The sequence below is a fragment of the Nerophis ophidion genome, linkage group LG03, assembly GCF_033978795.1.
Source record: "Nerophis ophidion isolate RoL-2023_Sa linkage group LG03, RoL_Noph_v1.0, whole genome shotgun sequence".
Taxonomy (NCBI): Eukaryota; Metazoa; Chordata; class Actinopteri; order Syngnathiformes; family Syngnathidae; genus Nerophis; species Nerophis ophidion.
Window position 1 is genome coordinate 33,582,980 of NC_084613.1, and position 13,035 is coordinate 33,596,014.

Sequence of the window (13,035 nt, forward strand, 5' to 3'; positions counted from 1 at the left end):
GATTAATATCGATTTTTTTAAATTCGATTCTTGATTCAAAAACGATATTTTTCCGATTCAAAACGATTCTGTACTCATTCAATACATAGGATTTCAGCAGGATCTACCCCAGTCTGCTGACATGCTAGCAGAGTAGTAGATTTTATTTTTTAAAAAAAGCTTTTATATTTGTAAAGGACAATTTTTTATCAACAGATTGCAATAATGTAAATTTGTTTTAACTATTAAACGAACCAAAAATATGACTTATTTTATCTTTTTAAAAAACATTGGACACAGTGTGTTGTCAAGCTTATGAGATGCGATGCAAGTGTAAGCCACTGTGACACTATTGTTCTTTTTTATTATTTTTATAAATGTGTAATGATAATGTCAATGAGAGATTTTTAATCACTGCTATGCTGAAATTATAATTAATATCGATACTTTTGTTGATAATATTCATTTTTGTGTCATTACTTTTGGTTTGTTCTGTGTCGTGTTTGTGTCTCCTCTCAATTGCTCTGTTTATTGCAGTTCTGAGTGTTGCTGGGTCAGGTTTGGTTTTGGAATTGGATTGCATTGTTATGGTATTACTGTTTAGTGGCTTGTTGGATTGACTAAAAAAATAAATAAATAAATAAAAAAATCTATTTTTTGAAAATGAGAATAGATTCTGAATCGCACAACGTAAACAATTCGATTCGTATTCGAATCGATTTTTTCCCACACCCCTAAGATATATATATATATGAATGAGTGTCCGCCCTGAGACCGGTAGGTTGTGAGTTCAAACCCCGGCCGAGTCAAACCAAAGACTATAAAAATGGGACCAATTACCTCCCTGCTTGGCACTCAGCATCAAGGGTTAAACATGGGGGTTAAATCACCATAAATGATTCCCGGGCGCGGCACTGCTGCTGCCCACTGCTCCACTCACTTCCCAGGGGGTGATCAAGGGGATGGGTCAAATGCACAGGACAAATTTCACCACACCTAGTGTGTGTGTGACAATCATTTGTACTTTAACTTTAAATATATATATATATCGTATTTCCTTGAATTGCCGCAGGGCATAGTATGGGCCTACCTTGAATTACTGCTGGGTGAAACTCGAATCCCAAAATAATTAGCGCATGCTTATTCCCATAATCAATAAAATAGTCAATAGTCAATACAGTCATGACATTAGGTACAATCTAGAATAATCTCTTTCCGCAATACTTCTCCTCTTAGTCTATTCTTTAAACCGACAATGCCGATGATTCACACCAGATATTGGGGGAAGTCGATTCCAGTAAGTTTACTTCCGTTCAAAAGTCACGTGACCAAATACAACCGGTAGGCTTAAATTCATTTCGTACAAAGTAGTCTAAGGCATCGGTTTTCAAATGGGGGTACGCGTACCCCTGGGGGTACTTGAAGGTATGCCAAGGGGTTCGTGAGATTTTTTGAAAATATCCTAAAATTAGCAACAATTCAAAAATCCTTTATAAATATATTTATTGAATAATACTTCAAGAAAATATGAATGTAAGTTTATAAACTGTGAAAACAAATACAAAAATGTAATATTCAGTGTTGACAGCTAGATTTTTTGTGGACATGTTCCATAAATATTGATGTTAAAGATTTTTTTGGTGAAGAAATGTTTAGAATAAAGTTCATGAACCCAGATGGATCTCTATTACAATCCCCAAAGAGGGCACTTTAAGTTGATGATTACTTCTATGTGTAGAAATTGTTACCGTATTTCCTTGAATTGCCGCAGGGCATATAGTATGCGCCTGCCTTGAATTACTGCCGGGTCAAACTCGCTTCCCAAAATAATTAGCGCATGCTTAGTATTACCACCTAGTCAAACTTGTGACTTCACGAGTGACACTTCCCCTGTCATCATTTTTAAAATGGAGGAGGCTGATTTCAATACCGGTAATTTGAAATCGCATAAAGGGAAGAAGATTAAGAGCTATTCAGTAGGATTGAAGGTCCAAGCTTACATCACACTCTAATTTTTACTGCATACCTTTGGTAAGTGCCGGAGTGAGAAGAGGTTTTAAAATAATTTGCCCATGCTTACTTTTACCGCATGCCTTTGGTAAGCGCAGGGATGAGAAGAGGTTAGCCTCCCGGCGGCAATTCAAGGAAATACGGTACATATGTGTATGTATATATATATATATATATATATACATACATACATACATTTATACATACATATATATATATATACATTTATATATATATATATATATATGTATTTATGTATATACTGTAAATGTATATGTATGAATATATATATATATACATACATATATATATATATATACACACACACACACACACACACACACACACACACACACACACACACACACACACACACACAATAACATGTATTCACCCAAATGTTTATATCCTACATTGCCCAGAAGGCTTAATGCTGTAGATGAGAACTGTAAATGGGTTAGCGGTACGTGTCAACGAGCGATATGTTGTTTCAGTCCAAGTGTTCCCGCCTTGTCTACACAAGAAACACACATTTTAATTAGATAGTTGACACGATCGTCTCAGGATCGAATTGTATCGGCAAAAATGACGACTAGCCGAAATGTTGCAGGCATACCTGTAACATTGTAACCTACACAGTCAATTTTCAAGAAAACATTCTGAACCAAAATAAGTAATACTCAAAAAACACGCCTTGCTCCCTTTGCTTTCACGTGACAGCCCGTGTCCAGGTTAGTACTCCCAGCGCAGGTGGCTAACAATGCCCAAAGATGAAGGCTGAACTCCCAGCGGGACCAAAGAACATGTCTGCACACTCTTTCTCAGCAAGAGGTGAGAGTCTGGGGATAAACGTGTCGGCCAATTGGCCAAAAGAACACGTCATCCAGACTGATGACTACCCAGCGCATGACATGACGCGACACGGAATAAAGTGCATGTAGGGGAGGCAGAGTTCAAGGTTGCAGCTCAAGTCACTCCTGGAATGAGCCTTTACCATGAAATATAATCATATTTGTGTTAATACTCAAAAGGGTCATGTTATGATTTTTTTTTCTACTTTTAAAACACTTCATTTTTGTTAACATAACACATAATAATGGTTCTTTTACATAGGTAAAGACCTATCTTTCAGCCACTTTTTGGCTGCTGGTAAAAACGGCTCGTTTCGAGAGGCGGAGTTGTTGGATGCAAAGGAAGCCCTCCTTACCGCGGGACCTGGTCCTTCTTCCCCGCCCTGGCATCCTGGTTTTGTAGTGTTTTTGCAAAGACCGTAAGGACACCGGTGATCACAACACAACATCCCAGATGATGTAGCGAGACCAGCGGCTAACTGTGTTTTGTTGTCGGCTCATGGAGAAGGCGATGTGTGCGGACAGAAAAAGTAAGAAAGTCAGGCTCCAAATCCGGTACGATATGCTGGCTAAGGCTACACTTGTACAGAGTCTTTATCTCTCCAATGCTATGTCCTGAATGTATACGTGTGTATATTGACAATAACATGTGTTTCTACTCTCTATCATGTCAAGTTTTACTGCACTGCTGCTTTGACCATTTGTAAACAATTGCTGGTTGTACAGTAGGCTACGCTACGAGCTACATCGCAAACGTAACAACGGATCATCCGACTAACTGGTCCGTTGCCAAACACAGTAGGCCAGAGGTTACCAACCTTTTTGGAACCAAGAGCTACTTCTTGGGTACTGATTAATGCAAAGGGCTACCAGTTTGATACACACTTAAATAAATTGCCAGAAATAGCCAATTTGCTCAATTTACCTTTAACTCTATGTTATTATTAATAATTAATGATATTTATCTTTGTGGAAACACTGATCATCTTAATGATTTCTCACAACACATCCAATCTGCACTTTGTTAGAATATATAACAAATTGGACCAAGCTATATTTCTAACAAAAACAAATCATTATTTTGTTCTAGATTTTCCAGATTTTTTTTTTTTAAAGAAATTCAAAATACTAAGAAATAAGATTTAAATTTGATTCTACAAATTGTCTAGATTTGCCAGAATATTTTTTTTTAATTTTAATCATAAGTTTGAAGAAATATTTCACAAATATTCTTCGTCGAAAAAACAAGCTAAAATGAAGAATCAAATTAAAATCTATTTATTATTCTTTACAATTAAAAAAAAAATACTTGAACATTGATTTAAATTGTCAAGAAAGAAGAGGAAGGAATTTAAAAGGTAAAAAGGTATAGGTGTTTAAAAATCCTAAAATCATTTTTAAGGTTGTATTTTTTCTCTAAAATTGTCTTTCTGAAAGTTAAAAGAAGCAAAGTAAAACAATAAATTAATTTATTTAAACAAGTAAAGACCAAGTCTTTAAAATATTTTCTTGGATTTTCAAATTCTATTTGAGTTTTGTCTCTTTTAGAATTAAAAATGTCGAGCAAAGCGAGACCAGCTTACTGGTAAATAAATAAATATTAAAAAATAGAGGCAGCTCACTGGTAAGTGCTGCTATTTGAGCTATTTTAGAACAGACCAGCGGGCGACTCATCTGGTCCTTACAGGCCACCTGAAGAACGCGGACACCACGTTGGTGACCCCTGCAGTAGGCCCCAATCCATTTTAAAAGTAACTTTTAGGAAAATTATTCCTTATTTTGCCGGCGTGGCGCAGTTGTCCAACATTAGAACACTAAGCTAGCAACACAACAACATCGAGCTAACAATGCTAACATTTCGTTCACACATTTCTACTGTTATTACGTGCTTCTTCATGGTCTCTCCTCCATTGCCACAAATAGCCCGCCATTAAAAGCTATTATCTTTTTGTGAAACTCTGGTATGCTTTGGTATGGTATGCTCTTTATTGTCATTGCACAAATACAACGAAATGTCGTTCTCACCACAAACCCTTTCAGGATTAAACAAACAAACATCGTACAGAAAACAGAACAGGAACGCTGATGGGTGGCCACTTACGGCGCCACGTAAAAAGCAGATGCTGGTGGAGGATGAGCCAAAAAAAAAGTAAACTTCAGACTGGATTCCTATTGGAGTGAGAACAAAATCCATAGCAAAGCACACATATGTTACGACATACAACTCGAAACTTGCAACGAGGGGTGAGAGTGGGCATCTGCCCTGAAGCTGCCGGCCACTAGTGGCGCTGCCCCGTTTCCCGTCATACCACGTGGGGCTTTCCCTCACAATGGTCTATTTATGGTCCTCAAACTCATCATACTTCACCATCAGAGCAGCTGGCGTCTCAAAGATGTGGCCAAAGATTGCAATATAGTCCAAAATCGCACGTCTGAGTTCCCAGAGTTCTGCTCACACCGTCCAATCATTAGTGGCAGCTTAACGGGTACTTTGAACGGCTGCCTGCGTCTTCCAATTTGTCGACACACCAGAGGAACACTTACTCCACTCAGCAGGTGTCCTGTTGTCATGATTCCGAATAGGGTCGCCAGGTACGCGGCACTCCTCTTCTTCCAGGAGTCCGTTGTATGTCTGGCAACAACCGGATCTTGACAATTTTGTTGAGAGGAGGGTTGATCAATTCCATTGTTTCGATTTTAGAGAGCAGTGCAAAGAGAGGCAACAAGAAAGTTAAGACAAGACTAAACAAAGAAGCAAACAGGAGAGATAAGAGCGAGAGAAAGAGAACGTCCGCCCACGCCAGTGGGAAGCAAGCAAGACTCACAGTTGAAGGCACATTGCCTCAAATAACAAAAGTTAAAAGTAAGCTCTTCTAACTTCAGATGAGGTTGAAAGTTTGTGTCGTTACTTGTGTTTGGTAGATCAACTAACAACACGGCTTTTTCTTCATTTTGTTTTTATCGTGGAAATACTGCGTTCTATAAATTAAAAATGGCTGACTCAGGCAAGGATGTTTGGGTAATTTTCTACCATATATGGATAATCCGCTGACATCACAGGTCTGAAAAACGTCATAGGTCTGAAAAAAGTCCCAAGACGGAGCACATTCCAAACGGAAATTTTGCGGTGCCTCCACAGTTTTACTTCACATTTCTGGGACTTATGCAGATCCCAAATACACAGAGGCAGGTACTAATATTCGGGAGAAAAGTTGGTTTTGCATAATATGGTCCCTCTAAGTTGTGTTCCAGGGTTTTCACTCGGTCCTGTTAAACTAACACAATACCCCCTGGTCCACATTAAATATTATTTCTGCATTTTCCATATTTCAACTATTATCGGGGATTCAAAATCTTAGCACAGGGTTTGCCAAAATTATTTGTTTACATTATTAGTTCCGAACATTTTCACATTCATTTGCTTCGTGTCAACATGCTATTAGCATAAATACCACGTGGCTCCATTTCATGTACATACTGTAGGTATCTCGACTTAGAACTGCACGCTACTTTGTATTAGAAATGGCAATTGCAGAGGATAGTAAAGAAGAAGGAGCTTATTGTTTAAGGAGCGGACTACAATGGCGGACGGGTGCTTATTTTTGGGACTTATGCAGATCCCAAATATACACCAGTAAGAACTAATAGGTAAGAAAAGTTGGTTTTGCATAATATTTTGAAACAAAATGCCAGATACATCTCCTAGTAGGTGCCATTTTGGGGTCTTTACGCACATATCATAATAATACACGTATGTTGAAGCACATGACTACGGTAGCCATAATGCTCTGTGTTTTGTAGCTTACCAAAGTCATTTTAAAACATTTTGATGGATTTTTGAGCGCCGTGTGTAATGTTCTATATTAAAGTTAAAGTTAAAGTACCAATGATTGTCATACACACACTAGGTGTGGTGAAATTTGTCCTCTGCATTTCACCCATCCCCTTGTCACCCGCCAGGAGGTGAGGGGAGCAGTGGGCAGCAGCGATGCAGCGCCCGGGAGTATTCTCAATGAAACATTAGAGCTTTGATGTCGCTTGCTCGCGTCATTTATTGAACCGGCTTCAACCTGCAGTCCTCACGTATCGCTTGTGTGTGACTGCCATCTACTGGTCACACATACAATTACACCATTCATCCATCCATTTTCTACCGCTTGTCCTTTTCAGGGTCGCGGGGGGTGCTGGAGCCCGTCTCAGCTGTACCAAATAAAATAGATTTGTGGTCGGTCAGCACAACCAGAATTAAGGCGCGCTGTCGATATTGGAGAAAATAAAAGGATTTTAAATACGGCAAAACAGTACTGTACTGCAGTGGTTCTCAAATGGGGGTACACTTGAAGGTATGCAAAGGAATACGTGAGATTTTTTTTGAATATTCTAAAAATAGCAACAATTCAAAAATCCATCAATCCCATCCATTTTCTACCGCTTATTCCCTTTTGGGGTCGCGGGGGGCACTGGCGCCTATCTCAGCTACAATCGGGCGTAAGGCGGGGTACACCGTGGACAAGTCGCCACCTCATCGCAGGGCCAACACAGATAGACAGACAACATTCACACTCACATTCACACACTAGGGCCAATTTAGTGTTGCCAATCAACCTATCCCCAGGTGCATGTCTTTGGAAGTGGGAGGAGCCCGGAGTACCCGGAGGGAACCCACGCATTCATGGGGAGAACATGCAAACTCCACACAGAAAGATCCCGAGCCTGGGATTGAACCCAGGACTGCAGGACCTTCGTATTGTGAGGCAGACGCACTAACCCCTCTTCCACCGTGAAGCCTCAATTCAAAAATCCTTTATAAATATATTTATTGAATAATACTTCAACGAAATATGAATGTAAGTTCATAAACTGTAAAAAGAAATGCAACAATGCAATATTCAGTGTTGACAGCTAGATTTTTTGTGGAAATGTTCCATAAAGATTTTTTTTGTAAATAAATGTTTATAATTAAGTTCATGAATCCCAATGGATCTCCATTGCAATCCCCAAAGAGGGCACTTTAAGTTGTTAATTACTTCTATGTGTAGAAATCTTTATTCATAATTGAATCACTTGTTTATTTTTCAACAAGTTTGTAGTTATTTTTATATCTTATTTTCCGAATAGTCCAAGAAAGACCACTACAAACGAGCAATATTTTTGCACTGTTATACAATTTAATAAATCAGAAACTGATGACATAATGCTGTATTGTACTTTTGTCTTTTTTTTTTCAACCAAAAATGCTTTGCCCTGGTTAGGGGAAACTTGAATTAAAATAATGTACACAGGGGGACATCACTGAAAAAAGGTTGAGAACCGCTGCTTTACGGTATACCATGTTTCTTATCAAATAGTTCTTTTTTTTTTTTCAAACGGCACTTCACACATTTTTAAAATGATGCTTTTGTGGGGGCCTAGCACTAATTAAATGTATTTCAATGAATTTCAATGGGGGAGGTTGACATGAGAAACAAGAGCTTTGACTACTGTGGCTTACTGTTCGACTGCCAGTTTAGTATGTGTATTATTAGACTTCAAGTTGGAAAAAAGACAAATGTATTTTGAGAGAGTTAAAGCAAACAAATGCAACAAATTCAAAAGAATGCAAATTTAGAACATTGTAATAAGATGATATTTTCAATGAGACGTACATTATATAGTACCACCGTATTGAATTAAAAGTATTTTATTATATTAAAACCACAATTTGACTATGCATTAATAATATTGTTAACGGTAGAGCGCTCGCTTAAAGGCCTACTGAAACCCACTACTACCCACCACGCAGTCTGATAGTTTATACATCAATGATGAAATATCAACATTGCAACACATGCCAATACGGCCTTTTTAGTTTACTAAATTGCAATTTTAAATTTCCCGAGAGTTTCGTCTTGGAAACATCGTGTAATGATGACTTGTACGCAAGACGTCACACGTTTTTAGGAAGTATGAGCGCTACGCACACACACAGTTAAATGTCGTCTGCTTCAAAGGCATAATTACACAGTATTTTGGAGATCTGTGTTGCTGAATCTTTTGCAATTTGTTCAATTAATATTGGAGAAGTCACAGTAGAAAGATGGAGTTGGGAAGCTTTAGCCTTTAGCCACACAAACTCACGGTGATTCGTTGTTTAAAATTCCCGGAGGTGAAAATTTACTATGGATCAGAGCACGGTCAAGAGAACATGGAACAAGATGGAATGTCAACCAGCAGGTTTCGGTGAGAAAATTGTGGTTAAAAAGTCGCTTCTTACCGGAGAAAAGCTGAGTTTGGGCCGTCCATGAAGCTGCCGTCGACTCCCCTGAGACACTGCACGTCAAGACACCCGTGGACGTACACCTCCGACTATCAGGTACTATCTAACTCACTAAAACACTAGCCACACAATAGAAAGATAAGGGATTTCCCAGAATTATCCTAGTAAATGTGTTTAAAAACATCGGAATCCGTCCCAATGCAATCGCGTTTTTTTTTAACTCTTTTTTTTTTTTAGTCTGTCGCTATCAATATCCTCAAACACGAATCTTTCATCCTCGCTCAAACTAATGGGGAAATTGTCGTTTTCTCGGTCCGAATAGCACTTTTTGTTGGAGGCTCCCATTAAAAACAATGTGAATATGTGAGGAGCCATCAAACATGTGACGTCATCCTCTGCGACTTCCGGTAGAGGCAGGGCTTTTCTCTTAACACCGAACGTTGGAAACTTTATCGTGGATGTTCTCTACTAAATCTTTTCAGCAAAAATATGGCAATATCGCGATATGATCAAATATGACACATAGAATGGACCTGCTATCCCCGTTTAAATAAGAAAATCTCATTTCAGTAGGCCTTTAAATCATCCATAATTCTGCCATATTACTTATTTACTCGCTATTTCTTTATGTCTTGGAAAGTGTACACATTTGCAGTATGTAAATCATAGTGTTTTTTTCTTCGTATAGATTGCATTGAAAATTGTCCTTAAGGGGAACATACTTTCAAAATGGTAATAATTGGAATAAAAAAAACTATTCAGATGAATAAAGTTGATTTTTCTCGACTATGACTGTGACATTTCCATGGCAACCATTGGAAAGTTTCCAAATGCAATTTTTTAAGGCGACATTATTGCGTGCCAGCGGCAACATCACAAACACGCTCCACGCACGACACGTGACTACATGGAGTCGTGAAATAAAACACGTGTACAAATGATTTGAGGATAAAATAAAAAATAAACATGTGGAAAAGTTCCCACCTGGAGTGAAGCCTCGACTTGTCATGTTGCTCACGCTGTCATCCTCCATCGCAGTCTTCGACGCGACGTCCCGGGCGCGTGTCTGACACCGGAAGTGAGCGGCCACGAGACGGCGTATGTGGACGTGTCACATCCGTTCCCCTGCAACACAGGCAACGAATCAACACGACGGAAAGCACGTCGCCAACACCACAGGCCTCTCTTACCAGGTGATACTTGGAGCTGGAGAAACCATGCGGCCGTGACGTCGCTGGAAGCCACGCCCCTCACCTGTGGCTGAGAGTGACGTCTGAAATCAACTTTGAAACACACAAAAAACAATATTTTAATACCAGCTCAGAAAAAAACTTGGCTATTGATCAACATTTTAAATACAGTGGCGTAGTAGGCCTAAGTATTCATTAAAAACAAAGCAGAAGTTTTATTTGAAGATGTATATTTGTGTATTACACACAACGCACAAACATCAAAAATGATACTCCATATAGTACGTATACCGTATTTCCTTGAATTGCCGCCGGGGCGCTAATTAATTTAAAACCTCTTCTCACTCCTGCGCTTACCAAAGGCATGCAGTAAAAGTAAGCATGCGCTAATTATTTTAAAACTTCTTCTCACTCTGGCACGTACCAAAGGCATGCAGTAAAAATTTGAGTGTGATGTAAGCTTGGACCTTAAATCCTACTGAATAGCTGTTAATCTTCTTCCCTTTGTGCGATTTCAAATTACCGGTATTAATATCAGCCTCCTCCATTTTGAAATTGATGACAGGGGAAGTGTCACTCGTGATGTCACGAGTTTGACCAGGCGGTAATACTAAGCATGCGCTAATTATTTTGGGAAGCGAGTTTGACCCGGCAGTAATTCAAGGCAGGCTATATGCCCTGCGGCAATTCAAGGAAATACGGTATACGAGTTCTTTGGCGCACAACTATCACAGTTCAAGAATTACCGGAAAAAGTTGGGACTACTCAATAAACACAAATCTGCACATTACAAGCTGCATAATGTGCTTTACTTTTTAAAATGAAAATTTTCCATAACTATCCTACATTTCTTTTCATTAGTTATATACAGTGACCCTCCCCCCCTGGTTTCAGTGAATCATGCATTCCAAAAGGTCAGACAAAAAGAATTTGGATGGAAACCAAAGGAATATGAATAATATGAATAATAACTGGCGTGCCGCTGTGTTGACGTGGCCGTGCGCAACCCGAGGGTCCCTGGTTCAATCCCCACCTAGTACCAACGTCATCACGTATGTTGTGTCCTGAGTAAGACACTTCACCCTTGCTCCTGATGGGTGCTGGTTAGCGCCTTGCATGGCAGCTCCCTCCATCAGTGTGTGAATGTGTGTGTGTATGGGTAAATGTGGAAGTAGTGTCAAAGCGCTTTGAGTACCTTGGCGGTAGAAAAGCGCTATACAAGTACAACCCATTTATCATTCATTTACCGCATTTCCTTGAATAGCCGTCTGGGCGCTAATTAATTTATAACCTCTTCTCACCCCTGCGCTCATCAATGGCATGCAGTAAAAAATTGAGTGTGATAAAAAAAAAAAAAAAAAAAAAAAAAAAAAAAATGATTTGGCCTGGTGGTTGGGGACCACTGCTCTACAACATGTCATCACACCCACCTTTACCACATGCTATCTGCATGCCGGTCAGATGCATGCATATCGCTGCTTCTCATACGAGAGTGCAATGCATACTTGGTCAACAGCCATACCTTTTACACTGATGGTAGTGATATTAACAACTTTAACACTCTTACTAATATGCGCCAGACTCCGTAAACCCACACTAAACACATTTCTGGAGAACATTGGCTCTGTAACACATTATAAACGCAACATAAGAATTACCCAGAATTCCAATGCATCCATGACCTTTGGCTATGTTATACACGCGCCCCCAACCCCGCCCACCTCAACCGGCGCACGGAGGGGGAAGGAGGGGGAGGTTGGGGCTTGGTGCTAGCGGGGTGTATAATATAGCCAAGAGTCATGGATGCATTGGAATTCTGGGTAATTCTTATGTTGCGTTTATAATGTGTTACAGAGCCAATGTTCTCCAGAAATGTGTTTGGTGTGGGTTCACAGAGTGTGGCGCATATTAGTAAGAGTGTTAAAGACAAGTTGTTTTATATCACAACCATCAGTGTGATCTGTATGGCTGTGGAAGAAGACCCCTGGTTTACACAGAGTAAAGGCAAAAAAAAAATCCTCTGCCATTTTGGAAATGATGATAGGACTTTGACCCGGTGGTAAAAGTAAGCATGCGCTTAAAGATTTGGGGAGCGAGTTCAAACCGACAGTAATTCAAGGTAGTCGCATATCACATGCCCGGCGGCTATACAAGGACATACAGTATTAATAATATTACCCATTCTGTGTTATATGTGTTTTATGTTGCACGATTGCACCAAAACAAAATTCCTAGTTTGTGAACTCCTTCTCAAACAATGGCAATAAAAACTATTCTGATTCTGATAATGGACTGTCTGATTGTGGTGGTCCGCTCCCTGTATTATCAGTGTCAGAGCTTCCGTCAGTGAGTCGGACCCGTTTCCAGTGAGGGTGTGACTCCGCCAATGCTGCCTTTTTGTCACTGATTCTGTTCATAACTTTTATGGACGGAATTTCTAGGCGCAGTCAGGGTGTTGAGGTGATCTGGTTTGGTGGCTGCAAGATTAGGTCTCTGCTTTTTGCAGATGATGTGGTCCTGATGGCTTCATCTGGCCAGGATCTTCAGCTCTCACTGGATCGGTTCGCAGCCGAGTGTGAAGCCACTGGGATGAGACTCAGCACCTCCAGTCCATGGTTCTCGCCCGGAAAAGGGTGGAGTGCCATCTCCGGGTTGGGTCTTGTTCAAGAGTGAGGGAAGAGTGGATCGTGAGATCGACAGGCGGATTGGTGCGGTGTCTGTAATGCAGACCCTATATCGTAGTGAAGAA

The 13,035-nt window shown here is 39.8% G+C and overlaps 1 protein-coding gene across 1 annotated transcript in view; it reads right to left on the bottom strand.

Annotated features, from left to right (window-relative positions):
* Positions 1–10,236, bottom strand: part of slc4a11 (solute carrier family 4 member 11) — a 303,990-nt gene extending 293,754 nt beyond the window's left edge. Inside the window, exon 1 of the mRNA XM_061894871.1 lies at positions 10,081–10,236. Within this exon, the coding sequence (XP_061750855.1) occupies positions 10,081–10,129 (49 nt within the window). The 5' untranslated portion in view covers positions 10,130–10,236. The remainder of the gene's footprint in view (positions 1–10,080) is intronic.
* Positions 10,237–13,035: the final 2,799 nt, after the last annotated feature.